This window comes from Carcharodon carcharias, chromosome 12 (assembly GCF_017639515.1).
Source record: "Carcharodon carcharias isolate sCarCar2 chromosome 12, sCarCar2.pri, whole genome shotgun sequence".
Taxonomy (NCBI): domain Eukaryota; kingdom Metazoa; phylum Chordata; class Chondrichthyes; order Lamniformes; family Lamnidae; genus Carcharodon; species Carcharodon carcharias.
In genome coordinates this window covers 115,181,042-115,207,520 of record NC_054478.1, presented here as the reverse complement: position 1 = coordinate 115,207,520, position 26,479 = coordinate 115,181,042, and the positions used below count along the sequence as shown (strand labels likewise).

The 26,479-nt window shown below is 43.0% G+C and overlaps 1 protein-coding gene across 8 annotated transcripts in view; it reads left to right on the top strand.

Annotated features, from left to right (window-relative positions):
- The window catches only part of LOC121285236 (rab effector MyRIP-like), a 209,050-nt gene that overhangs the window by 161,096 nt on the left and 21,475 nt on the right, over positions 1 to 26,479 (top strand). For all 8 annotated transcript variants that reach the window (XM_041201597.1, XM_041201602.1, XM_041201599.1 and 5 more), the window contains 3 exons: positions 1,100 to 1,336; positions 17,141 to 17,344; positions 18,006 to 18,176. In XM_041201597.1, coding sequence (XP_041057531.1) covers positions 1,100 to 1,336; positions 17,141 to 17,344; positions 18,006 to 18,176 — 612 coding nt within the window. The remainder of the gene's footprint in view (positions 1 to 1,099; positions 1,337 to 17,140; positions 17,345 to 18,005; positions 18,177 to 26,479) is intronic.

Below are 26,479 nucleotides of genomic sequence, written 5' to 3'. Positions count from 1 at the left end.
TGAAATTATGAAAGAGTTGACACAGAAAGAGTGTTTAGTGGGGAAGAGCAAAATTAGGGACCATCCACATAAGATAGTTACCCAACTATCAAATAGGGAATTCAGAATAAATTTCTTTACCCAGAGATTGATGAGAAGGTGTAAATCACTACCACAGGGAGTAGATGAGGTGAATAGTATAGATGTGTTTAAGGGGAAGCTAGATAGGCATAGGAGGGAGAGGGAATAGAGGGTTATGCTGTTGGAGCTTGATGAAGAAGGATGGCTTCAGGAAAGTATAAACACCATTACATTGGAGAGACCAAACGAAGACTGGGTGACTACTTTGCGGAACACCTTCGGTCTGTCCGCAAGCATGACCCAGACCTCCCTGTCGCTTGCCATTTCAACACACCACCCTGCTCTCATGCCCACATGTCCTTCCTTGGCCTGCTGCATTGTTCCAGTGAAGCTCAACGCAAACTGGAGGAACAGCACCTCATCTTCTGACTTTACAGCCTTCTGGACTGAATATTGAGTTCAACAAGTTTAGATCATGAACTCTCTCCTCCATCCCCACCCCCTTTCCGATCCCCCTTTTTTCCAATAATTTATATATATTTTTCTTTTCCCACCTATTTCCATTATTTTTAAATGTATTTCCATCCATTGTTTTATCTCTACCTTTTAGCCTATTTCGATCCCTTCCCCCCACCCCACCCCCACTAGGGCTATCTGTACTTTTATTATCACATTCCTTAGATAATATCACCAGCTTCAACACCTCTTTGTCCTTTCGTCTATGACATCTTTTAGTTATCTCCACCTATCACTGGCCCTCCATCCAGCTTCATTTGTCCCAGCCTTCTTAAACCAGCTTTTCTTTCACCTCTTTTCTATTTTTCTTAGTTCTGTTGAAGAGTCATACAAACTCGAAAAGTTAACTCTGTTCCTCTCCGCAGATGCTGTCAGACCTGCTGAGTTTTTCCAGGTATTTTTGTTTTTGTTTTAAACACCAACACAGGTTGCTTGGGCCAAATGACCTATTTCTGTGCAGTATACCCCATGTAATTCTGTGTAAATAGCTTTAATTTTTTTATAATTCTCATTGATTTTGCAGTCACCAGCCAACACAGGTAGGCTTCCATTGTCGCCTCCAGTTGACTCTGAGGCCTCAGGTCTTGATTTGACAGATGCAGACATAGAAGAAGAAAAGCTAAAGAAGAAATTGGGTGAGTTAGCCAGCAATATCAGTGACAAAGGCCCTTCATCTGATGATGAAGAGGTAAAAAGGAAAATCGAAGGACCACGAGAAATGACTTCATCCAGTGAAGACCTGCACAATGAGGCTGTAAAGGTATGACATAATCCTTGAAGTGAGACTGGGTTTGTACTGTTTAGGACGCTTGAATCATTCAGGTAAAGCACACCTGGTAAATTTTGAGAGATTACCTGGTTAGCTCAAAAGGTAAATTTTTGTTATCAGCTGCTAAGTATAATGTTATTGTTCAATGGTTTATTGCCCATCTGTTCAACAGATTAAAGGCACTGTGGTGACAGTGGATTAAATGTATTCCTTGGACGTAGTTTCCGGCCTACTATTCACCTCTAAGCAGGTTCCTAATTTTGTAGCTTCTTTTCAGAGGAAGGCATCATTCAAAGGCTAGGCATATCCCATTGGTTGAGAGACAACACTAGAATATGAATCCCACCCTAAGGCATCCTGAAACCAATACTCATGGTTAATTTGATAGCATTGTTGGAAGGAGCATAGAAATCTAACTTTGCCTGGCTTCTAGTAATGGAATAATGTGGGGTAAAAGGTAAATGGAGAAAACATGAACTTAAATGTTGAAATCATAGTTGAACATCAACAAAAAGTGTGTACCAAAGCAAAATCTGAGCAAACGTTTGAATGTAATAGGACCTAAATGTGGAGAAAATGGGATGAAATAAAGCTTACAGGTGAACAGTATGGGTAATCTAAGAGCAATTGAGTAGATAAACAATTCAAGAGATGAGAATATTTTTAAATTTTTCCGTAGTGGTTCATTAGGTGTGGTACTGAACCCTACAGATCCAAAAGGTTCCAGACACTGATCTTCAGGTGTTATCAGCCAATTATGCATTGGACCATCACAGTTGGCTTCAGCATTTCAGTTAGAAAGTAGAAAGAGGTAATTCAGCAGATCCTGATTACCATTCAGTGACCATGCTGGAGGTGGTGTTCAACAAGTTTAGGTTAGGGCTTGGTTGAGGTGCCTCCAGTTACTCGCACAAACATGAATAATGGTTGTTTAAATAAGTTAGCAGAGAGCTGCCACTGCCTATTAAACTCTACCCAGGACAAGTCTCCAGCTTCCTGCATTATGGATGAAAATGATGATGAGGGAGGAAGATTTCCAATTCGACATGGTTATTGCTGAAACCTGTGCTTGAACCCTGTTGCTTTACTATTCAATCAAAGAGAAAACGTTGGGTTTGGCTGATAGCGGCCAGAGCATAATTTCACAAGATAAGTACACTACAACTAGCTGAAGAGCTGATTGTATGGGGGAGGCGATGGCAAAGTGGTATTGTCGCTGGACTAGTAATCCAGAGGCCCAGGGTAATGCCTTCAGGAATCCGGGTTCGAACCCGGACGGACCACCCAGTGGCACCAGGCACCAGAAACAACAATGGCAAACTCAGCCCTGTCAACCCTGCAAAGCCCTCCTGAATAACATCTGGGGACTAGTGCCAAAATTGGGAGAGCTGCCTCGCAGACTAGTCACGCAACAGCCTGATATAGTCATCCTCACGGAATAATACCTTACAGATAATGTCCCAGACTCCACCGCCACCAGCAGAGGTGGCGGCACAGTGGTATACAGTCAGGAGGGAGTTGCCCTGGGAGTCCTCAACATCGACTCATGAAGTCTCATGTCATCAGGTCAAACGTGGGCAAGGAAACCTGCTGATTACCACATACCGCCTTCCCTCAGTTGATGAATCAGTGCTCCTCTGTTGACACATCATTTGGAGGAAGCACTGAGGGTGGCAAGGGCAGAGACTGTTCTCTGGGTGGGGGACTTCAATATCCATCACCAAGAGTGGCTCCGTAGCACCACTGCTGACCAAGTCCTAAATGACATATATTGGGTTTGCGGCTGGAGGTGAGGGAACCAACACTTGACCTTATCCTCACCATCCTGCCAGCTGCAGATGCAGCTGTCCATGACAGTATCGGTAGGAGTGACCACCGCACAGTCGTTATGGAGTTGAATTCCCACCTTCACAGTGAGGATACGCTCGATCATGTTGTGTGGCACTACTGCCATGCTAAATAGGATAGATTTTGAACAGATCGAGCGACTCAAGACTGGGCATCCATGAAGTGCTGTGGACCATCTGCAGCAGCAGAATTGTACTCAAACACAATCTGTAACTTCATGGCCCGGCATATCCCCCACTCTACCATCACCATCAACCCAGGGGATTAACCCTGGTTCAATGAAGAGTGCAGGAGGGCATGTCAGGACCAGCACCAGACATTCCTAAAAATGAGGTGTCAACCTAGTGAAGCTATATAACGAAAGGACTACCTGCGTGCCAAACAGCATAAGCAGCAAGTGATAGACAGAGCTAAGCGATCCCAGAACCAACAGATCAGATCTAATTCTGCAGTCCTGCCACATCCAGTCATGAATGGTGGTGGACAATTAAACAGTTCACTGGAGGAGGTGGCTCCACAAATATCCCCTTCCTCAATGATGGAGGAGCCCAGCACAGCAGTGCAAAAGCATTCGCAACAGTCTTCAGCCATAAGTGCCGAGTGGATGATCCATCTCGGCTTCCTCCGGATGTCCCCAGCATCACAGATGCTAGTCTTCAGCCAATTCAATTCGCTCCACGTGATATCAGGAAACAGCTGAAGGCACTGGATAATGCCAAGGCTATGGCCCTGACAACATTGCGGCAATAGTACTGAAGACTTGTGCTCCAGAACTTGCCGTGCCCCTAGCCAAGCTGTTCCAGCACAGCTACAACACTGACATCTACCCGGCTATGTGGAAAATTGCCCAGTTATGTCCTGTACCCAAAAAGCAGGACAAATCCAAACCGGCCAATTACCAGTTATTACTGATTATCAGTCCACTCTCGATCATCAGTAATGTAATGGAAGAGATCATCAACAATGCTATCAAGTGGCACTTGCTTAGCAATAACCTACTCACTGATGCCCAGCTTGGGTTCCACCAGCGCAACTCAGCTCCTGACCTCTTTACAGCTGTGGTTCAGGCATGGATGCCCGAGGTGAGGTGAGAGTGACTGCCCTTGACATCAAGGCCGCACTTGACTGAGTGTGGCATCAAGGACCCCTAGCAAAACTGGAGTCAATGGGAATCAGGGGATAAACTCTCAGCACAAAGGAAGATGGTTGTGGTTGTTGGAGGTCAATCATCTCAGCTCCAGGACATCACTGCAGTTCCTCAGGGTAATGTCCTAGGCCCAACCATCTTCAGCTGCTTCATCAATGACCTTCCTTCCATCATAAGGTCAGAAGTGGGGATGTTCACTGATGATTGCACAATGTTCAGCACCATTCATGACTCCTCAGATACTGAAGCAGTCCATGTCCAAATGCACAAGACCTAGACAATATCCAGGCTTGGGCTGACAAGTAGCAAGTAACATTCGTGCCACACAAGTGTCAGGCGATGACCATCTCCAACAAGAGAGAATCCAACCATCGCCCCTTGACGTTCAATGGCATTACCATCACTGAATCCCCCACTATCAACATCCAGGGGGTTACCATTTACCAGAAACTGTACTAGACTAGCCAAATAAATGCTGTGGCTACAAGAGCAGGTCAGAGGTTAGGAATCATGCGACGAATAACTCATCTCCTGACTCCCCAAAGCCTGTCCACCATCTACAAGGCACAAGTCAGGAGTGTGATGGAATATTCCCCACTTGCCTGGATGAGTGCAGCTCCTACAACATTAAAGAAGCTGGACACCTGTCCGCTTGATTGGCACCACATCCACAAACATTCACTCCCTCCACCACCGAAGCAAATTAATAGCAGTGTGTACCAGCTACAAGATGCACTACAGGAACTCACCAAAGCTCCTTATACAGCACCTTCCAAACCCACGACCAGTACCACCCAGAAGGACAAGGGCAGCAGATAGATGGGAACACTGCCACCCGGAACTTCCCCTCCAAGTCACTCACCATCCTGACTTGGAAATATATCGCCTTCCCCTCACTGTCGCTGGGTCAAACTCCTGGAACTCCCTTCCTAACAGTACTGTGGGTGTACCTACACCACATGGACTGCAACAACTCTGCAGCAATTTGAAAGGCTTAGAAATCCGAGTTACTGACAGTTAGTGATATTGTGCCTCAAATGTCATCACACTTGTCATTTGGTGACTCATCAGCATTCCATCCTTATCAAAATCATTGAGCTCCATAGGAACATGCAAAGGGATTTTTATCCTCAAGAACTTAAATTGCAGCTTGCGAGAAAAGTGTGGTAGAACAATATTGGCAGGAAGAAACATGCTATTGCAAAAATTACATTCCTCACAACAACAGAAACTAATGCAGGGAAAAAAATGCAATAAAATATCAATGGTTATTTATATTTCCAACTTAATCCCAACTTTTGAGTCCAACCTCGGGAGGAAAGATCAGCACTCTCATCATGTCATGTACCCATTTAAGATGGGCAAGCTGAGGGCAGAGGGCACCATTCATCAGAAGAAAATGAAATTTGGCTGATTATGATTAGCATAATCGGCACATTACAACATGGCTGGTGCTGTCAACACTTCAGCCTCTCTCTGCTGCAGATTGTCCTTCCTAAAACGCATTTGCTTGATGAGGTTGTGCACTGCTCAAAATCAGGGCTGTAAGTGTGTGAAGTGAGAAAACAAGCAAATTCCAAAAATGAAAATGTGTAAAGATCAGTTCTTGTCTCATGTTTCTAATGACAAACATTTCATGGGATTGGAAGAGTTAAGGAAGGACTGGTTGCAATCCCGAAATGTGAATTAATATATTCATCTATAGTATGTTGCAGAACACCTCAGAATAGCTGAAATTTACTTCCAGAAATACGTTATAGTTACCTTGCTGGAGTAAACCTGAAAGTAAATTAATACCTTCCTCAACAATGTTTAATGTTAATCCCTCGTATTATAGTGCTCAAATATCAGAAAAATACTCTAATAAGATTTTGTTGCTACATGGAAAATGGGAATGTAATAATCAGTTCTGAAATTGAAGGCTGTAACTTCCACCATTTGCTTCTCCTAGACCATCGCGGTGGGCTCCCATTACCAAATTATACCTTATCCCCTTACTTCTTTACCACTTTTTCCTCCTTTGAGCATCTCTCCATGTACCCTGACTCTCACCTGTCGTTGAAAATCCTTGGTTTCTACTGTCAATACAAGTACCATGCCAGCTTTCTCACTGAGTCACTGCACTGAAAGACTTCTCAACCTTGGTGATTTCAACCTCCAGTGGATCTCATCATGCTCTCTCTCCTCCCTGAATCTCTTCTTCTATATAACACCCCCCCACAACCCATATACATGGCCACCCCCTTGACCTTGCCAACTCACATGACTTCACTACTCCCTTAGTATCAATCACAGATCCTTCTTCCTTCCCCCAACTATACCTCCTTCTGTGCCTGTCCTTGGAAAACAGTCTCTCCCACTTCACTTACGAATGCACTTCCAAAATTGTAACTGTCTAGCCTTGACCCTCCATTCACCACAATATTTCTGCAGATACTGACTTGCTCAACTGTACCCTCACCTTCAACTTTGATGCTCGAGTCCTCATTAGAACCATTACTTTGTCTCACCCTCACCATTCCCCTGGTACGACCCTCATCTCCACTTCCGTCAGGCCAAGTTGACGCAGATGTGAACGAATATGGTTTAGCCATTCACCGTCAGATCTGGCTGAACCATATATAGCATGGTTGGGTCCTGCGCACTATTCCAGGATTATCCTGGAATGCAACAGCAACCCCAGGCTTCTTTCCTCAACCGAAAATCATCTTCTTAAACCCTCCTCCCATGCCTCCTCCACCCTTACCCCCAATAACAAATGCGGGAAGCTAATGTACTTCTTTGACATTAAGATTGAGACCTTCCACTTACCCTGTATCCCCTATCCCACCAGACCAAATTTGCTGTAAGGTTTCACCCGATCCGGTCCAAACTTGTATCTTTCTTTTGTTCTTCTCCTATTGCCCCTCATGCCCTTGCCAAGTTTGTCTTGTCCATGAGACTCACCTCCCAATCTCTTGACTCTATTCCCATTAAACTATTGACCACACAACTTCCTTTCCTGGCTCTCATGTTAGCCAATGTTGTTAATGATTCTCTCTCCTCCGGTTCTGCCCCTCCTTCAAAATCTGTCAGCATAACCCGTCGCCTCAAAAAACCAAGTCCTGACCCCTTCGCCTGCCCCATCCCCAATCACCCTTTCCTCTCCAAAGCCCTTGAATGTGTTGTTGCCTCCCAAATCTATGCATATCTTTCCTGGAACTCCATGCATGAATCCCTCTGCCCATGCCACAGTATTGAAATGGCTTATCTAAGTCACAAATGATATCCTATGTGACTGCGACAAAGTTAAACTATTTCTCCTCATCCTTTTTGACCTGCCTGCAGCCTTTGACACACCATCCTCCTCTAACACTTCTCCACCTGGGTGGGACTGCACTTGCCTGGTTCCATTCTTATCTACCTAATTGTAGCTAGAGAATCACCTGCAATCTGCAACGGCTTCTTTGTCTGCTTCCACGCAGTCACCTCTCATGTCCCACAAGGATCTACCCTTTTCCTTTATCATCTGGGAACACATCACCAGTTTCCACATGTACACTGACACACTCTACATCATCATCACCTCTCCTGACCTGCCAATATCTATAAATCATCAGGCTGTTTGTCTGACATCAAGTACTGGATGAGCAGAATTTTCATTTTGGCCAACATTCTTCCTTCAATGAACACCAGAAAACAGATTATCTGATCATTCAATCACCTGCTGATCATGACATTTTCTGTGCATAAGGTGGCTACATATTTGTCTACATAACAGTGACTTTCAGCAACATCCTGATGACATGCAAGCCACTGCAGCTAGGTCCAGGAGGACAAGCTGGTTATTCTGAACTGACCATTGGAAAATCTAAGACCAGTCCACTTTTTGCCTGTTTCCCCTTCCCTTTATGTTGGAATTTACTACTATTTTGCTTATTGTGTATTGTTATCAACCATAGCAATATGACTGACATCAACAAAACAGCATCAATAAGTAAGAGATAAAAACAAAAAAACTGCGGATGCTGGAAATCCAAAACAAAAACAGAATTACCTGGAAAAACTCAGCAGGTCTGGCAGCATCGGCGGAGAAGAAAAGAGTTGACGTTTCGAGTCCTCATGACCCTTCGACAGAACTTGAGTTCGAGTCCAAGAAAGAGTTGAAATATAAGCTGGTTTAAGGTGTGTGTGTGGGGGGCGGAGAGATAGAGAGACAGGAAGGTGGAGGGGGGGGTGTGGTTGTAGGGACAAACAAGCAATGATAGAAGCAGATCATCAAAAGATGTCAACGACAATAGTACAATAGAACACATAGTTGTTAAAGTTAAAGTTGGTGATATTATCTAAACGAATGTGCTAATTAAGAATGGATGGTAGGGCACTCAAGGTATAGCTCTAGTGGGGGGTTTTTTATTATATAATGGAAATAGGTGGGAAAAGGAAAATCTTTATAATTTATTGGAAAAAAAATGGAAGGGGGAAACAGAAAGGGGGTTACTCAATAGTGGTGAGGAGTAGAAATTATGATTAATTATTTTTTCCTCCCGATCCAGGATTGAGGTGGACAACAGTAGTGCCCTTTCTGCTGCACCAGCTGACATTAGCTAACAGCATAGGCTAAATTAATTCTGGTTTAGATGGTTGATTCTGGGTAGAATCAGTATGATCCTACAGTACTTCCTTCTCTGTATTTTTCTGCACTGTTGACCCCCATCGGCTCAACTCCAATTAATGCTTATGCTTGAATGAAAAGGCCATATTTCTGCTGCATGTTCAAAACAACAAGATGGACCATTGATGAGAACTATACCCCCTTTCTGTTTCCCCCTTCCCTTTTTTTTCCAATAAATTATAAAGATTTTCCTTTTCCCACCTATTTCCATTATATAATTAAAAAAAAACCCACTAGAGCTATACCTTGAGTGCCCTACCATCCATTCTTAATTAGCACATTCGTTTAGATAATATCACCAACTTTAACACCTATGTGTTCTATTGTACTATTGTCGTTGACATCTTTTGATGATCTGCTTCTATCACTGCTTGTTTGTCCCTACAACCACACCCCCCCCCCCACCCAACCTCTCTGTCTCTCTATCTCTCCGCCCCCCACACACACACCTTAAACCAGCTTATATTTCAACTCTTTTATGGACTCGAACTCAAGTTCTGTCGAAGGGTCATGAGGACTCGAAACGTCAACTCTTTTCTTCTCCGCCGATGCTGCCAGACCTGCTGAGTTTTTCCAGGTAATTCTGTTTTTGTTATCAATAAGTAAGGACATCTTTCCTGTACCAGTGAAGTACACTTTATATATGCTAAATAGAAAATATTTATTTTTTCTGGAATCAGTTTAAGCATCAGGCCATTGTTGTCAAGAAGTAAGACGATGAACCTTTAATGTAGAAAGGTAACATGTTTGTTCTCGGCTTACTGATGCGATAGTCCATGCGATTCACATCTTAATGAAAGGAAGCTTTTCTAGCGTTCCATTAGCTCATTGATAAAAGGAAGAAGGAGTTACCCTTCACCCCATTAACCTGAAAAGCAACTCTGTGTAATTTGGTTTCCTAATGGTTCTTTTGAATCAGTTCCCTTTTGGTCTTTAGTAGCTATAGAGAATGTCTGACTGGATGAATATAATGTGCATTTTTGTTTTGTTTTGATACTAAATAATATAAATGTGAGACAGAAACATTTTCAGATCCATTCTGGTTCTGATAGCATTAGGGAATATAACCTATTGACAGAATCAGCAATAAACAACATCTTGCCTAATATTGGCCTTTCTCCTCCCATAGTTCTCATCAATGGTCCATCTTGTTGTTTTGAACATGCAGCAGAAATATGGCCTTTTCATTCAAGCATAAGCATTAATTGGAGTTGAGCCGATGGGGGTCAACAGTGCAGAAAAATACAGAGAAGGAAGTACTTTAGGATCGTACTGATTCTACCCAGAATCAACCATCTAAATCAGAATTAACTTAGCCTATGCTGTTAGCTAATGTCAGCTGGTGCAGCGGAAAGGGCACTACTGTTGTCCACCTCAATCCTGGATCGGGAGGAAAAAATAATTAATCATAATTTCTACTCCTCACCACTATTGAGTAACAGATGTGGAGAGAGAGACAGAGATAACGTTTCGAGTCCGTATGACTCTTCTGCAGATGCTGAGTTTTCCCATCATTTTTTGTTTTTGTTTCAGATTTCCAGCATCTGCAGTATTTTGCCTTTATTATTATAATCGAGTAACATCTGTTGTATGGCAATAACAGTTGAATGAGAACAAGACCAGACTTGGCTGCGTTATCCTACATGACTATATAGTTTGTTGGTACTACCTAGAGCCACACTTGAGACACCACGTATCTAGACCCAAAATCACAGAATTGTTACAGCACAGAAGGAGGCCATTCGGCTTGTTGTATCTGTGCGAGTGCTCCATAGGAGCAATTTACCTAGTGCCATTCCTCCAACTTCTCCCTATAGCCCTGCACATTCTTCCTTTTCAGATAACAATCCAATCCCCTCTTGAATGCCTCAATCGAACCTGCCTCCATTACACTCTCAGGTAGTGCATTCCAGATTCTAACCACTTATTGCATAAAAAAGTTTTTTTCCTCATATCATCATTGCTTTTTTTGCATATAACCTTAAATCTGTCCCCTCTCGTTCTCGATCCTTCCACCAATGGGAACAGTTTTTCCCTGTCCACTCTGCCCAGACCGCTCATGATGTTAAATACATCTATCAAATCTCCTCTCAATCTCTACAAGGAAAACAGTCCCAACTTCTCCAATCTATCTACATAACTGAAGTTCCTCAACCCTTGGACCATTCTCATGAATCTTTTCTGCACTCTCTCGAATGCCTTCACATCTTTCCTAAGGTATGGTGCCCAGAATTGGACACAATACCCCAATTGAGTCCGCACTAAAATCCTATCTAAGTTTAGCTGTTCTTTCTTGCTTTTATACCCTATTCCTCTACCAATAAGCCTAGAGTGCTGTATGCTTTATTAATCACTCTCTAAACCTGTGCTGACACCTTCAATGATTTATACACCCATTTAGAATTGTACCCTTTATTTTATATTGTCTCTTTGCATTCTTCCTACCAGAACGAATCACTTCACAATTCTCTGCATTAAATTCTATCTGTCACTTGTTTACCCATTCCACAAATCTGTCTATGTCCTCTTGAAGTTCTACCCTCCTTACAGTTCACAATGCTTCCAAGTTTTGTTTTATTCACAAATTTTGAAAATATGCCCTGTACACCAAGGTCTATGACATTAATATATTATCAGAAAGATCAAGGTTCAAAACACTGACCCATGGGGAATTCCACTGCAAATATTCCTCCAGCCTGAAAAACATCCATTGATCACTACTCTCTGTTTCTTGTCACTCAGCCAATTTTGTGTCCATGTTGCTACTATCTCCTTTATTCCATGAGCTATAACTTTGCCCACAAATCTGTTGTGCCTTCAGGAAGTCCATGTATAAGTATCAACAGCATTAACCTCATCAACCTGCTCTGTTACCTCTTCAAAAAACTCCAGCAGGTTAGTTAAATACAAATCCACGTTGGCTTTCCTTAATTAACCCGCATTTATCCAGGTGGCTATTTGTTTTGTCCCAAATTATCATTTCTAGAAGCTTCCCCACCACCGAAGTTAAACTGACTGGCCTGCAATTAGTGGGTTGTCTTTACGCACTTTTTTGAATAAGGATGTAACATTTGCAATTCTCCAGCCCCCTGGCACCAGACCCAAGTCTAAGGAAGACAGGACAATCATGGCCGGTGCCTCCACAATTTCCACTCTCACTTCCCTCAGTTTCCTTGGATGCATCCTGTCCGGTCTTGGTGTCTTATCAACTTTAAGTACAGACAGGCTATTCAATACCACATCCTTACCAATTTTAATCCCTTCAATTGTCTAAATTACCTCCTCTTTTACCATGATCTGCACAGCGTTGTGTTCCTTGGCAAAGACTGATGCAAACTGTTCATTTAATACCTCAGCTATGCCCTTGCCTCCATGCATAACACCTTTTTTGGTCTCTAATTGGCCCCAGTATGAGTTGGTGCACCCAGTATGAGTTGACAAAAAAAGGCTGAAGAAGAAATAAAAGTAACGGAGAAGTAGATGTATCTGGGAAAGAGGAGGAGAAGCTCCACTGTCTGTTTTTCAGGTGTGAAGCAGTTGGGGGAGAAAAGGGCCAAAAGTAAAAACAGAAAATGCTGGAAAAACTCAGCAGATCTGACAGCATCTGTGGAGAAAGAAACAGAGTTAATGTTTCGAGTCTGCATGACCCTTCTTCAGAGCCTTCTGCAGAGAAAATACTTTGCTAAAGGAATCTCTGAGTACAAGTTCCACCCAGGGCACACCTGTGCAGCTTCTAGTGACTAGTCACAACTTCTTTTGTCTGGTCACCTATATGACCTCAAGTTTAGAAAGGCAGAATAAAGTTCTTTTGGGGAAAAAAAACTATAACACGGGCAAAGAAACATGACTTGTCAAAAAGAGCATAATGATAAATATCATAAAGGACCTCCTAAATTTTCATGACTTTTGCCATTATAATTTTTTTTGTTTGAGTTAGTGTGAGTTGTGTGATGTAAATGTGAGAAGCATCTGTTCTTTGAATAGCAATTTTTTATAGAAGTGTCAGCACCCAGTACTCATTAGTCAGGTAGATTGTGAACAAGCCTTCTTGACACTCTCCCAGCAAGAATTCCCAGTTCAGCTATTGTACAGATAAAATACAAAATAAAAATCCCTGTACTCTAAGTCAACATTATACCTTAATCTCAACTTCAGAACAGTTTGTCTCTACCACATCATTGTAATTTTTTTTGACTTCACGTGTTTGCATTGTTATTGCATTTTCAAAATTATTTTGTTAATTTCTACCAAATTGTGATCAGTTCTGTAATATAAGCTCATGACAATTTTTTTTGGACAAGCAAACTAATTTCATATAGATTCTTGCAGACAAACAGAAGATGCCTGGAATTGTACCAGTCTCCAGAGGTAAAAGGATCATATTGTGACCCATTCACCACTTAATCACCAAGAAATTATGGGACTTTGTAACAAAGGCAATGTAATCGTTGTCAGGGACTTTAATCTTCATATAGACTAGACCAAGCAAATTAGCAAAGGTGGTCTGGAAGATGAGTTTGTAGGCTGCTTTTACGACAGTTTCCTGGAGCAATATGTTGTGGAACCAAGTAGGGATAAAGCTATTTTAGATCTAGTACTGTGCAATGAGGCAGGGCTAATTATTAATGTCAGAGTAAAAGATCCGCTGGGAAACAGTGATCATAATATAAATGAATTCCACATTACCTTTGGCAAAAGTCATCCTCCCATCACAAACAAGAATCTTAAAGTTAAGCAAAGCTAATTACACAGGTCTGGGGAGAGTGCTGGCTAAGGTTGATTGGATAAATAGGCTAAAAGGTAGGGTGTTAAATAAACAATGAGAAACATTTAAAGAAACAATTCAAAACGTTTAACAAAAAATGTATTTCATTGAAAAACAAAAACTCAGTGATGTTCAATGGCATTACCATCACTGAACCCCCCACTATCAACCACCTGGGGGTTGCCATTGATCAGAAACTGTACTGGACTAGCCATATAAATACTGTGGCTACCAGAGCAGGTCAGAGGCTAGGAACCGTGTGACGAGTAACTTACCTCCTGACTCCCCAAATCCTGTTCACCATCTACAAGGCACAAGTCAGGATTCTGATGGAATACTCCCCACTTGCCTGGATGAGTGCAGCTCCCACAACACTGAAGAAGCTGGACACCACCCTGGACAAAGCAGTCCGCTTGATTGGCACCACATCCACAAGCATTCACTCCCTCCACCACTGACGCACAGTAGCAGCAGTGTGAACCATCTACAAGATGCACTGCAGGAGTTCACCAAGGCTCCTTATACAGCACCTTCCAAACCCACAACCACCACCACCTAGAAGGACAAGGGCAGCAGCAGATAGGTGGGAGCACCACCACTCGGAAGTTTCCCTCCAAGTCACTCACCATCCTTACCTGGAAATATATTGCCATTCGTTCGTTGTCGCTGGGTCAAAATCCTGGAACGCCCTTCGTAACAGCACTGTGGGTGTATCTACACCACATGGACTGCAGTGGTTCAAGAAGGCAGCTCACCACCACCTTCTCAAGGGCAATAAATGCTGGCCCAGCCAGTGAAGCCCACATCCTGTGAATGAATAAAAAAAATACATTGCTCAACGAGCACAATGGTGATGGGACTTGGCTTAAGTTCGGATGCAGGCAGTGGAGTTTTGAATGAGTTCATATTTATGAAGGGTGCAAGGTGGGAAACTAGCTAGGAGAGCATTAGACTATTCAAGAGTTAACAAGAGCATGGATTACACACATTCTGAACACAAATTAAAAACTTGTCTTTTCCACAAGAATCACTAGATAGTGATCAGGGACAGAATATTATGCTCGGCATGTGGATGCGTGCCCGACACACCCCAGTGTAAAACGATGCGCGATGACATCTGGCATGCGTCCCGATGTCATCGCGCAGTCTCATGATATTTCATTCGACTGCACACCCGCCAATAATTAAAAGGCCTATTAAGGCCATTAACAATCTAACTAAATATAAATTTACACTGCCCGTCCAACCTAACGGTTGGCAGGCAGGCAAAAAGGCCAAGTGGTCTTTACATTTTTAGGAAACCTCATCCATGAGAGGGAAGAGATTTCTTAAAGCAAATAAATATTAAATAAAAACTTTATTTTTGAATTAAAAACATGTCCCAGCTCATGTGACAGAGTCGCATGAGGGGACACGCTTTATTAAATTTTTATTCTCTTCATTTTTTTTACACAGAGCTTCAATTCCCCTGAGGTAGCTCCATACCTCAGGGAGATTGAAGCACTCTCTCACACACGCGTGAACTGCACACTAGGCCCGGCTCTACATCCTCCCCCCACCCGCTCAGGCAGCGCTCAGCGCTACCGCTCACAATCCATGCTGGGCGGGCCTTAATTGGACCGCCCACTGAAATTACAGCGCGAAGCCAATCGTGGGCAGCGGCTGACTTCTCAACCGCCCCCGCCTGCCCCTGCCAAGCACCCCTGCTAAGGGCAAAATCCTGGTCCAGGAGTATGAACTTGCCTGAGAACACTGAAGTCAATTGTAGCTACTGATCATTGTCACAATGGCCGAGGTCAACTAACTAACTAACTGTGAATGAGATCTTCAGGGGTTAGCACTCAGAACCAAAAGCGCCAAAAACAACTCATATTTATATAGCACCTTTAATCTGTTAAACATCACTAGGTGTTTCACAGCAGCATTATAAAGCAAGGTATGATACCGAACTACATTAGATCCAATGACCAAAAATTTAGTCAAAGACATAGGTTTTAAGGAGTGTCTTGAAGGACAAAAATAAGATATAGAAGCAAAGAGGGGTAGGGATGGTATTCCAGAGTTTGAGGCCCAGGCAACTGAAGGCACGGCCATCAGTGGTGGAGTGATTAAAATCAGAATTAAAGAAGGGCAAATATCTTGGAGGGTTGTCAGGATGAAGGAGATTACTGAGATAGGGAAGGTGAGGTGATGGAGAGATTTAAAAACAAGGGTGGGAATTTTAAAGTCAAGATGTTGTTTGCCCAGGAGCCAATGTAGTTCAGTGAGAACAGGAGTGATAGGGGAATGTGACTTGCTGCGAGCTAAGACATGGGCAGCACCCCCACGTTTATCAATGAGATAAAACTCAAGGTAATATTTTTGATATCATCTCAACACTTCATATATTGCAGTCTTTAGTGCAGGATATAAATTACAAAACTAGCACTGATTGCCGAAGGAGGGGAAAGGATTGAAGAGAGTGGATGGCTGAGCAGGACACAGCCATTATGTGAAGCATGGTAACCTATTAAGATGGAAGCAGATGAAATGTAAGCTTAGTGGACATAATTAAAGCATGCCATTGTTCAGCCTTACTGACTTCCACTAAATCAATAGCAAAAACTCTTAACTAAATAAATGTGCATTACTGAAGCAGTAGCATGTTTACTAATCACAAAGTGTGCTTGAGAAATGCTCCATGCTCTTACTAGTGACTAATGACAAGCCTAACCTTTTAAATTCATGTACCTCTCACAGCATTTATATATATTATGTGTATATACTCATTTTACTCATCTTAGTGCTGAAAAATACAAACGTTTTCCATTCCAAGCACCCTGTGTCAGAAACAACCAAATGGCAGTTTTTAGCACTGTTAGATGCAGAGTAAAGCCCCTACTCTCGCTCAACAATGTTTTTCAGTCCTAACCTTAGCAACCCCTAATGTGATATGTGTGTCTTTTTTTCCATTTTGCACACCAGTTACTCCAACGTCCCTCTGGATGAAACTGCCTATTTAAGAATAGGCATTACTAGATATTGCTCCTGCTGATGATGTTACATATCAATTTTAAATGGGTTAAAGTCTCCACTAAGAGAACAGAGAGGGAAGTCCACTTTAAATGCTCACATTAAACATTTGTTCAATAACATGGTAATTTCCATCAGATCGCACTTAATGAGAAACAGTTTTGTGCTGTGAGCCAATGTTTGCTAAGAACTGAAATGAAACTGGAAACCTTGTTTCACATTAAACCTTCACAATCAACCAACTGAGAAAACATTTGTTCCCTCAGCCTGGGTGAATTTAAAACATCTTTACACTCATGCTTTATTTTTTTTAAACTTCCTGTCTGTTTTACTAACTTTGTTTTCTGCTTATGTATGTGGCATTCACAGTGCTCATCAGCAGTGGCTCTTTGTGACATCACCACGAAAGCTTTAAGGATCATTAACGCAACTGAAAAAGCATTGTATGACTTTGCAGAAGTAGATGGCACAGTTAATGAACCTCTCACAAATTCCAGTTTTCACCTAAAGTCCAGTGAGAAAGATCTATCTGTGAGCGAGGCTGATGAAGCATACAGAAAACTTGAGGAAAACGTAAGAACAACAGTCTACCTCACAGAAGAAATCTATTTTACTATTAATACATGAGATATCGTTGCATTTCCTTACAGTTCTTTCACATTTAATAAATATAAAAGGAGGGTCTGAATTAATCTATACCTCCGTGGATGTGTAATGTTCTTAGGTAACTGCATCTCTTGGCATGGTGCTGAATCATGGAAAAGCTCATGTTGCACCCATCTTTGCCGAGTAAGTTGATCTCAGAGAAGGAAAGAATTGGGGCACTTCCATTGATTCAGCACCTCTTGGCTAGATAGCTTTCCCATGGTTTCTGCTGGAAAGCTATCGTATGCGGACATTAAATCAAGCTTAACTGAGGTGCCTTCTGTGCTAGAATAACCTGACAGCACATTGTCTAGGTTGATGCATTGAGTGACACTTAGCGAGAAGGCTGCTGGAAAACTATACCCCGGGAGGGGGAGAAAATTAAGGCTATTTCAGTTTTTTATTTTCTAATTGAAAACGACGCTAAAGAAGGTTAAACATTTGATGCAAAGTAAGTTTTGGCATGTGGGAAACACCCCTGCTGACCCAGCCGATATCCCTGCCTGACGTTTTGCCAGTGCTCTTGACATGTGCCTCTTTCTGTCAGAGACAGAAAGAGGGAGTAATTTGGCACATTGTGTTCCTGTAGGTGTATATGGCAGCCAGCACAAATTACGGCCTGGAAAGGCAGCTGAAGGACCTGGAGGAGCGAGCACGAAGCAGACAGAGTCACACCACCACAACAACAGACTCTGAGCTCTCAGAACTGGAAGATAAGGTGGCTTCAGCTGTTGCTAAAGTTCAATACACTGAAAGCGAGGTACAGTGTAAAGTGTTACAGATCTGAAAGACAGTTTAGCAGCTGCATGTTGAAACTGAGGAGGGCTGGCTCCCTATTTCCGATGGCTGCACTGGTCAAAACTTTGCCCAGTGGCTGTACAGAGCAGGAAAGTTGCCAGGTTTGATCTTTGATCTGTGCTGATGTAGCTGGTCTCAGCTGGTATGGTAGAAAAGAAACTGGAATTGGCTTTAGTTTCCCCTGGATTAGTGAGGGGGGGTAAAAAAAATAATCAGGCTAGGTTCTCAACATTGATTGTTACCAGTGGTCTCTGCTGGAAGTGCACTGTCATAGACATCTGATGAGTTCAGATCAGGCTTGACTGTAGTGCTCAGCATTTTCAAACATACTACAAATTTCATTGTATCGGCAGGGTTTACTCAATGCATTTTATTGATAGCCAAGCTCATGAATGTACTATCACCACGTTTGCGGATGACACAAAAATAGGTGGGAAGGCAAATAGTGAGGATGACACAAGGAGTCTACAGAGGGATATAGACAGGTTAAGTGAGTGGGCAAAAACTTGGCAGATGGAATATAATGTGGGAAAAAATGAGGTTATGGACTTTGGTGGGAAGAATAGAGGAGCTGAATATTATTTGAATGGAGAAGCACTGCAGAAAGCTGCAGCACAGAGGGATTTGGGAGTCCTTGTGCATGAATCCCAAAAAGCTAACATACAAGTTCAGCAGGTAATAGGGAAGGCAAATGGAATGTTGGCCTTTATTTCAAAGGGAATGGAGTATAAAAATACGGAAGTCTTGCTAAAGCTGTACAAGGCACTAGTTAGACCACACCTAGAATACTGTGAACAATTTTGGTCCCCTTATCTAAGGAAAGTTATATTGGCAATGAAGGCAGTCCAGAGAAGGTTCACTAGGTTGATCCTGGGTATGGAGGGATTTTCTTATGAGGAGAGGTTGTGCAGGTTGGGCCTGTACTCATTGGAGTTTAGAAGAATGAGAGGTGACGTTATTGAAACATATAAGATTCTTAGGGGGCTTGAGAGGTTAGATACTGAGAGGTTGTTTTCCCTTGTGGGAGAGTCTAAGACCAGCGGGCATAATCTCAGAATAAGTGGGCGCCTATTTAAAACAGAGATGAGGAGGAATTTCTTCTTTCAGAGGGTAATGAATCTGTGGAATTATTTACCACAGAGGGCAGTAGAAGCTGGGTTGTTAAATATATCCAGAGCTGAGATAGACAGACAGATTTATAATCAGTAAGGGAATCGAGGGTTATGGGAAAAGGCAGGAAAGTGGAGCTGAGGATTATCAAGTCAGCCATAATCTCATTGAATGGTGGAGCAGACTTGATGGGCCGAATGGCCTACTTCTGTTCCTACATATTATGGTCTTATGGCCTTATAGTCTATACTCAAGTAGGAGTAAGGGTAAAATAAAAGCAAGGGTCCATATTTTATTTAATTAAGATTTGTCTGGGGAGCTCAGTCCCTTCATTTGCACATCCTGTGCTATGTGGGAAATCCTAGAAGCTCCTGGCGCACTGGATAAGCATGTGTGCAGGAGGTGCCTCCAACTGGAGCACTCAATCTCTGAGTTTTGGAGCTTGAGTGGCAGCTGGGACACTACAGTGCATTCACAAGGCTGAGAGGTTCGTGGGTAGCACATTTCAGGACCTGGTAAGGTAACCCCGTAGCTTAAGGAAGTGCAAGCAGAGAGGGAATGGGTGACCGCCAGACAGAAGAAGGGGACCAGGCAGGTAGTGAGGGAATCCCCCGAATGCATTTCACTCAAAACCGTTTTTCGGTCTTGGAAAAGGGTGAGAGTGATGGTTCCTCTGTGGGGCCAACCAGAGCCAAGGCCATGGCACTATGGGTGGTCCAGCTGCTCAGAGTGGGAGGAAGAAGTGTGAAAGGGCAATAATGTTAGGGGATTTGTTAGTGAGGGGAGTAGACAGCCGCTTCTGCTGCTGCAGATGTGACTCCAGGATGGTATGTTGCCTCCCAGGTGTCAGAGTCAAGGATGTCACAGAACAGCTGCAAGCATTCTGAAGGGGGAGGGTGAACAGCCAGAGGTCGTGGTCCATGTTGGGGCGAATGACATAGGAAGAAAGAGAAATGAGGTCCTGCAAGCAGACTTTAGGGAGTTAGGTAGGAAATTGAAAAGCAGGACTTCAAAGGTAGTAATCTCCGGATTACTCCCAGTGCCACAGTGAGTATAGGAAAAGAAGGATAGATGAATGTGTGGCTGGAGGGATGGTGCAGGAGGGAGGGCTTTAGATCCCTGGGGCATTGGGACCATTTCTGGAGGAGCTGGGACCTGTACAAGTTGGACAGGCTACATCTGAACAGGAGGGGGACCAACATCCTCGCAGGGAGGTTTGCTAATGCTGTTGGAGCAGATTTAAACTAAATTGGCAGAGGAGTGGGATCCTGAAAATTAGTCCAGAGGCAAGAGAAGTTGAGATGGAGTTAGAAGTTAAAACGCTAGTAAGTGAGTCTGGAAGGCAGAGGAAACATAGGCTAGATAAGAAAGACGTGAGTTTAGCAAGGCTAAATGAAATATATTTTAATGCAAGGAGCCTGAGGAATAAGGCAGATGAGCTGAGGGCACAGATAGGCACGTGGGAGTATGATATCATAGCTATGACCAAGACTTGGCTAAAAGAAGGGCAGGATTGGCAGCTCAACATTGCTGGTTACAGGGTATTCAGGCAAGATAGAGAGGGTGATAGAAGAGGAGGGGTGTCGCAACATTGATCAAGGAATCAATTATAGTGGTGAGGAGGGATGATATCGTGGAAGGATCATCAAATGAGGCCATATAGGTAGAAGTAAAAAACACAAAAGGGGCAAACACACTGTTGGGTGTGTACTATAGGCCCCAAATAGTCAGGGAGATAGAGGATCAAATCTGTAATCAAATTTCAGGGAAGTGTAAGAATAACAAGGCAATAATGGTAGGGATTTTTAGCTACCCAAATATTAACAGGGATAGTTTTAGTGTGCAAGGTAGGGATGGAGCCAATACATAGAAAACCCATCAAGGGAGGGGGCAGTTCTGGACCTAACATTCAGCAATGAGCTTGGGCAAGTGCGAAGTGTACCAGTAGGGAAACATTTTGGAGATGGTGACCTTAACTCAGTTAGATATAGGATAGTTATGGAAAAGGATAAGGTTGGGCCAGGAATAAAAGTTCTAAACTGGGGAAAAGCTAATTTTATTTATGAGATACAATTTGGCCTAAGTGGACTGTGAGCAGCTACTCGCAGATAAAACTGCATCAGAGCAGTGGGAAGTATTCAAGGACGAAATAGCGAGAATACAGGACATATATGTTCCTGTAAAGACAAAGGGGCAGACCAAGTCCAGAAATTCTGGATGTCAAAGCACATAAAGGTTAAGATTAAGAAACAAAGAAAAGCTTATGGCAGATATTGAGGGCTCAGTAGGACAGAGTCCCTAGAGGAGTATAAAAAGTGCAGTGGGTAACTTAAAAAGGAAATTAGGAAAGCTATGCATGTGTGTGAATGCACGGAGTATAGTAAATAAGATTGGGGAGTTACAGGTGCAGATTGCCATGTGCAAATATGATGTGGCGATAACAGAGACCTGGCTCAAGGAAGGACAGAACTGGGTGTTAAATATTCCCGGGTACAACGTGTGTGGAAAAGATAGGGAAGGAAGGAAAGGAGGAGGGGTGACAATATTGGTTAAGGAGAGCATTGCAATGCTGGAGAAAGAGGATGTCCCAGAGGGTTCAAGGACAGAATCAATTTGGCTGGAGCTAAGGAACAAAAAGGGTGCAATTACATTGCTTGTTGTAGTCCATAGACCACCAAATACATAGAAGAACAAATCTGCAAAGAAATCACAGAGAAATGCAGGCATTATGGAGTAGTTATAATGGGGGACTTTAATTACCCGAATGTAGACTGGGACAGTGGTGCTGTAAAGGGCAGAGAGGGGCAAAAGCTCCTAGATTGTGTTCAGGAGAATTTTCTACAGCAGTATGTGTCCAATCCAACAAGGAAAGATGCACTGTTGGACCTGGTTCTTGGAAATGAGGCGAGCCAAGTAGATCAAGTGTCGGTGGGGGAGAATTTAGGAGACAGTGATCATTGTATTGTATGTTTTAGGATGATGAGAGAAAAGGATGATAGGCAATCCAGAGTAGAAATAATTAACTGGACAAGAGCCAACTTTGATGGGGCAAGAACGGAACTGGGCCAAGTAGACCAGAATGAAAGATTAGCAGGAAAATGTGTAGCTGAACAATGGGCTACCTTCAAAAAAGAATTGGTTCAGGCACAGTTAAGGTATATTCCATCGAAAGGGAAAGGTAGGACAAAGAAATCCAGAGCTCCCTGGATGAAAAAGGAGATTGAAATTAAGAGAAAGAAGACAAAACGCACTTATGACAAGTGTCAGGTAGAAAATACAGTTGAGAACCCAAGAGGAATACAGAAGGTTCAGAGGGGAGGTGAAAAAGCATATTAGAGAAATGAAGAGGGATTATGAGAAAAGACTGGCAACCAACATAAAGGGGAATCCCAAAGTCTTCTATAGGCATATAAATAGTAAAATGGTGGTAAAAGGAGGAGTAGAGCCAATTAGGGATCTAAAAGGGAATTTACACATGGACGAAGGGGCCATGGCTGAGGTATTAAATGAATAATTTGCAAGGAGACCATGGTGACAGATGAGGAAACCCTATCACTAGAAGGGTTCAAAATCGATAAGGAGGAAGTGTTGAATAGACTGTCAGTACTTAAAGTTGACAAGGCACTGGGACCGAATGAGATGCATTCAAGTATACTGAAGGAAGTGAGTAGAAATTGCAGGGGCACTGGCCATAATCTTGCGGTCTTCCCTAGACTCAGGGGTCATGCCAGAGAATTGCAAACATCATGTCCTAGTTCAAAATAGATTGTAAGGATAAGCCCAGCAATCACAGACCAATCAGTTTAACTTCAGTGGTGGGCAAGATTCTAGAAACAATTATTCAGTTTAGAATTAATAGTCACATGGAAAAATATGGGCTGATAAGGAAGAGCGAGCATGGATTTCTAAAGGGGAAATCGTGTTTAACTAACTTTCTGGAGTTTTTTGAAGAGGCAACAGAAAAGGTCAATGAAGGTAATGCTATTAATGTGGTGTACATGGACTTTGATAAGGCATTTGACACAGTGCCACACAACCGACTTGTAAAAAAAGTTATTCCTCACGAAATAAAAGGGACAGTGGCAACGTGGATACAAAATTGGCTGAAAAATAGGAAGCGGAGAGTAAGGGTCAATGGATATTTTTTGGGCTGAAGGAAGGTTTGTAGTGGAGCTTCCCCAGGGGTCGCATTGGGACCCTTACTGTTCCTGATATATATTAATGATCTAGATCTTGATGCACAGGGGACAACTTCAAAGTTTGTAGATGATACAAAGCTTGGGAGTGTTGTAAACTGTGAAGAGGATGGTCTGGAACTTCAAGAGGACATCGTCAAGTTGCTGGAGTGGGCAGATAGGTGGCAGTTGAAGTTCAATGCAGAGAAGTGTGAGGTGATGCATTTTGGTAGGAAGAACATGGACAGACAAAATAAAATAAGGGGTGAAATTTTGAAGGGGCTGCAGGAGCAGAAAGACTTGGGTGTATATGTGAAGGTGGCAGGACAGATGGAGAAAGCAATTAATAAAGCATATAGTATCCTGGGCTTTATTAATAGGGGCATAGAGTACAAGAGCAAGGAGGTCATGCTGAATTTATATAAGACACTCAGGAATATTGTGTACAGTTCTGGGCGCCATATTTTAGGAAGGATGTGAACATATTGGAGAGAGTGCAGAAGAAGTTTACAAGAATGGTTCCAGGGATGAGAAACTTCAGCGAAGAGGATAGATTGGAAGGTTGGGACTGTTCTCCTTGGTGAGAAGGCAGCTGAGAGGAGATTTGATAGAGATGTTGAAAATCATTTGGGGGCTGGACAGAGTAGATAGGGAGAAGCTGTTCTCACTTGTAAAAGGATCAAGAACAAAAGGGCACAGATTTAAAGTGATTTTCAAAAAAAGCAAGTGTGACGTGAGAAAAAACTTTTTCACACAACGTGTAGTTCGGGTCTGGAATGCGCTGCCTGGAAGTGTGATGGAGGTAAGCTCAATCGAGGCATTCAAAAGGACATTAGATGATTATTTGAATAGAAGCAATGTGCAAGGGTACTGAGAAGAGGCAGGGGAATGGCACTAGGTCATAATGCTCATTTGGAGAGCCGGTGCAGACATGGTGGGCCGAATGGCCTCCTTCTGTGCCATTAAGATTCTGTGAAGAGAGTGCATGAGAAAGCATTGGTAGGTAGAATAAGGAAAACCCAAAGGGATTTTTTAAATATATAAAGAGCAAGAGAATAACTAGGGAAAAAGTAGGGCCAATTTGGGACCATAGAGGTAATGTGTATGTGGATCCGGAAGATGTGGGTACAGTCCTCAATGAATACTTTACATCAGTCTTCCCAATGGAAATGGACAACGCACGAATAGACATCATGGCAGAGGACTGTGAAATATTAGAGGAAATTTACGTAGAGAGAGAGGAGGTACTAGCAGGTTTAGCGGCCTTAAAAGTGGATAAGTCTTAGCCCAGATGATATGCATCTCAGGCTATTGAGGGAGGCAAGTGAAGAGATGTCAGGGGCCCTGACAGTAATTTTCAAATCCTCTCTGGCCACAGCTGAGGTGCCGGAGGACTGGAGGACAGCTAACGTTGTCCCATTGTTAAAAAAGGGAGGAAGGGATAGACCAGGAAATTACAAGCCAGTCAGTCTAATCTCAGCGAGGAAGTTACTAGAAAGAATTCTGATGGACAGAATATACCTGTACTTGGAGAGACACGGATTAATCAGGGATAGTCAGCATGGATTTGTTTGACAAATTTGATCAAATTTTTTGAGGTGGTAACCAGGCATTTCCTCATAGCTCAGACCCTCCAGCTCGGGTGGTTTACATGGACTTTAGCAAGGCTTTTGATAAGGCAGACTGGTCAAGAAAGTAAGAGCCCATGTGACCCAGGGCAAAGTGGCACATTGGATCCAAAATTGGCTGAGAGGCAGGAAGCAGAGGGTGATGGTAGAGGGATGTTTCCGTGACTGGAAGTCTGTTTCCAGTGGGGTTCCATAGGGCTCGGTGCTGGGGCCCTTGCTGTTTGTGGTGTAAGTAAATGATTTGAACTTAAGTGTAGGGGGTATGATCAAGAAGATCACGGATGACACAGAAATTGGTAGGATGGTAAATAGTGAGGAGGATAGCCGTAAACTGCAGGAGGATGTCAATGGACTGATCAGGTGGGCAGAGCAGTGGCAAATGGAATTCACCCTGGAAAAGTGTGAGGTAAAGCACTTGGGGAAGGCTAACAAGGCAAGGGATTACACTATGGATAGTAGGACCCTGGAAAATACTGAAGATCAGAGGGACCTTGGTGTGCATTTCCACAGATCCCTAAAGATAGCAGGGCAGGTAGATAAGGTGGTTAAGAAGGCATATGGAATACTTGCCTTTATTAGCTGAGGCATAGAATATACAGGAGCAAGGAGGTTATGCTGGAACTGTATAAAATGCTGGTTAGGTGAGTTTCGTGCAGTTCTAGTCACCACATTATAGAATGGATGTAATTGCACTGGAGAGGGTGCAGAGGAGATTTACCAGGATGCTGCCCGAGCTGGAGGGTCTGAGCTATGAGGAAAGATTGGATAGGCTGGGGTTGTTTTCCTTGTAACAGCAAAGATTGAGAGGGGACCTGATAGAAGTGTGTAAGATTATGAGGTGTATAGATAGACTGGATAGTAAGGCACTTTTTCCATTAGTAGAGGGGTCAATAACCAGAGGGCATAGATTTAAGGTAAGAGGTAGGAGGCTAAGAGGGGAGTTGAGGAGAAATGTTTTCACCCCGAAGTAGTGGGAGTCTGGAACTCACTGCCTGAAAGGGTGGTTAAGTCAGAAACTCTCATAACATTTAAGAAGTATTTAGATATTCATTTGCATTGCCGTAGCCTCCAGGGCCAAGGGCCAAACACTGGAAATGGGATTAATACAGTCAGATCTTTGTGGACCGGCATGGATATGATGGGCCGAATGGCCTCCTCCTGTGCTGTAAACATCTATGCGTCTATGAGAAACTGTCCGTCTCTCTCTTTGAAGACTAATGTGTATCACTCTAATCTGCAAGAAATCATCCTTCCCTCCCTCCATTCTCTCCATCTACATCCAAAATCCTGCTGTCAAAATTGCTGTCTCATAATTGAACCTCCGTTCCATAATTGACTCCCTTCAAACTGGC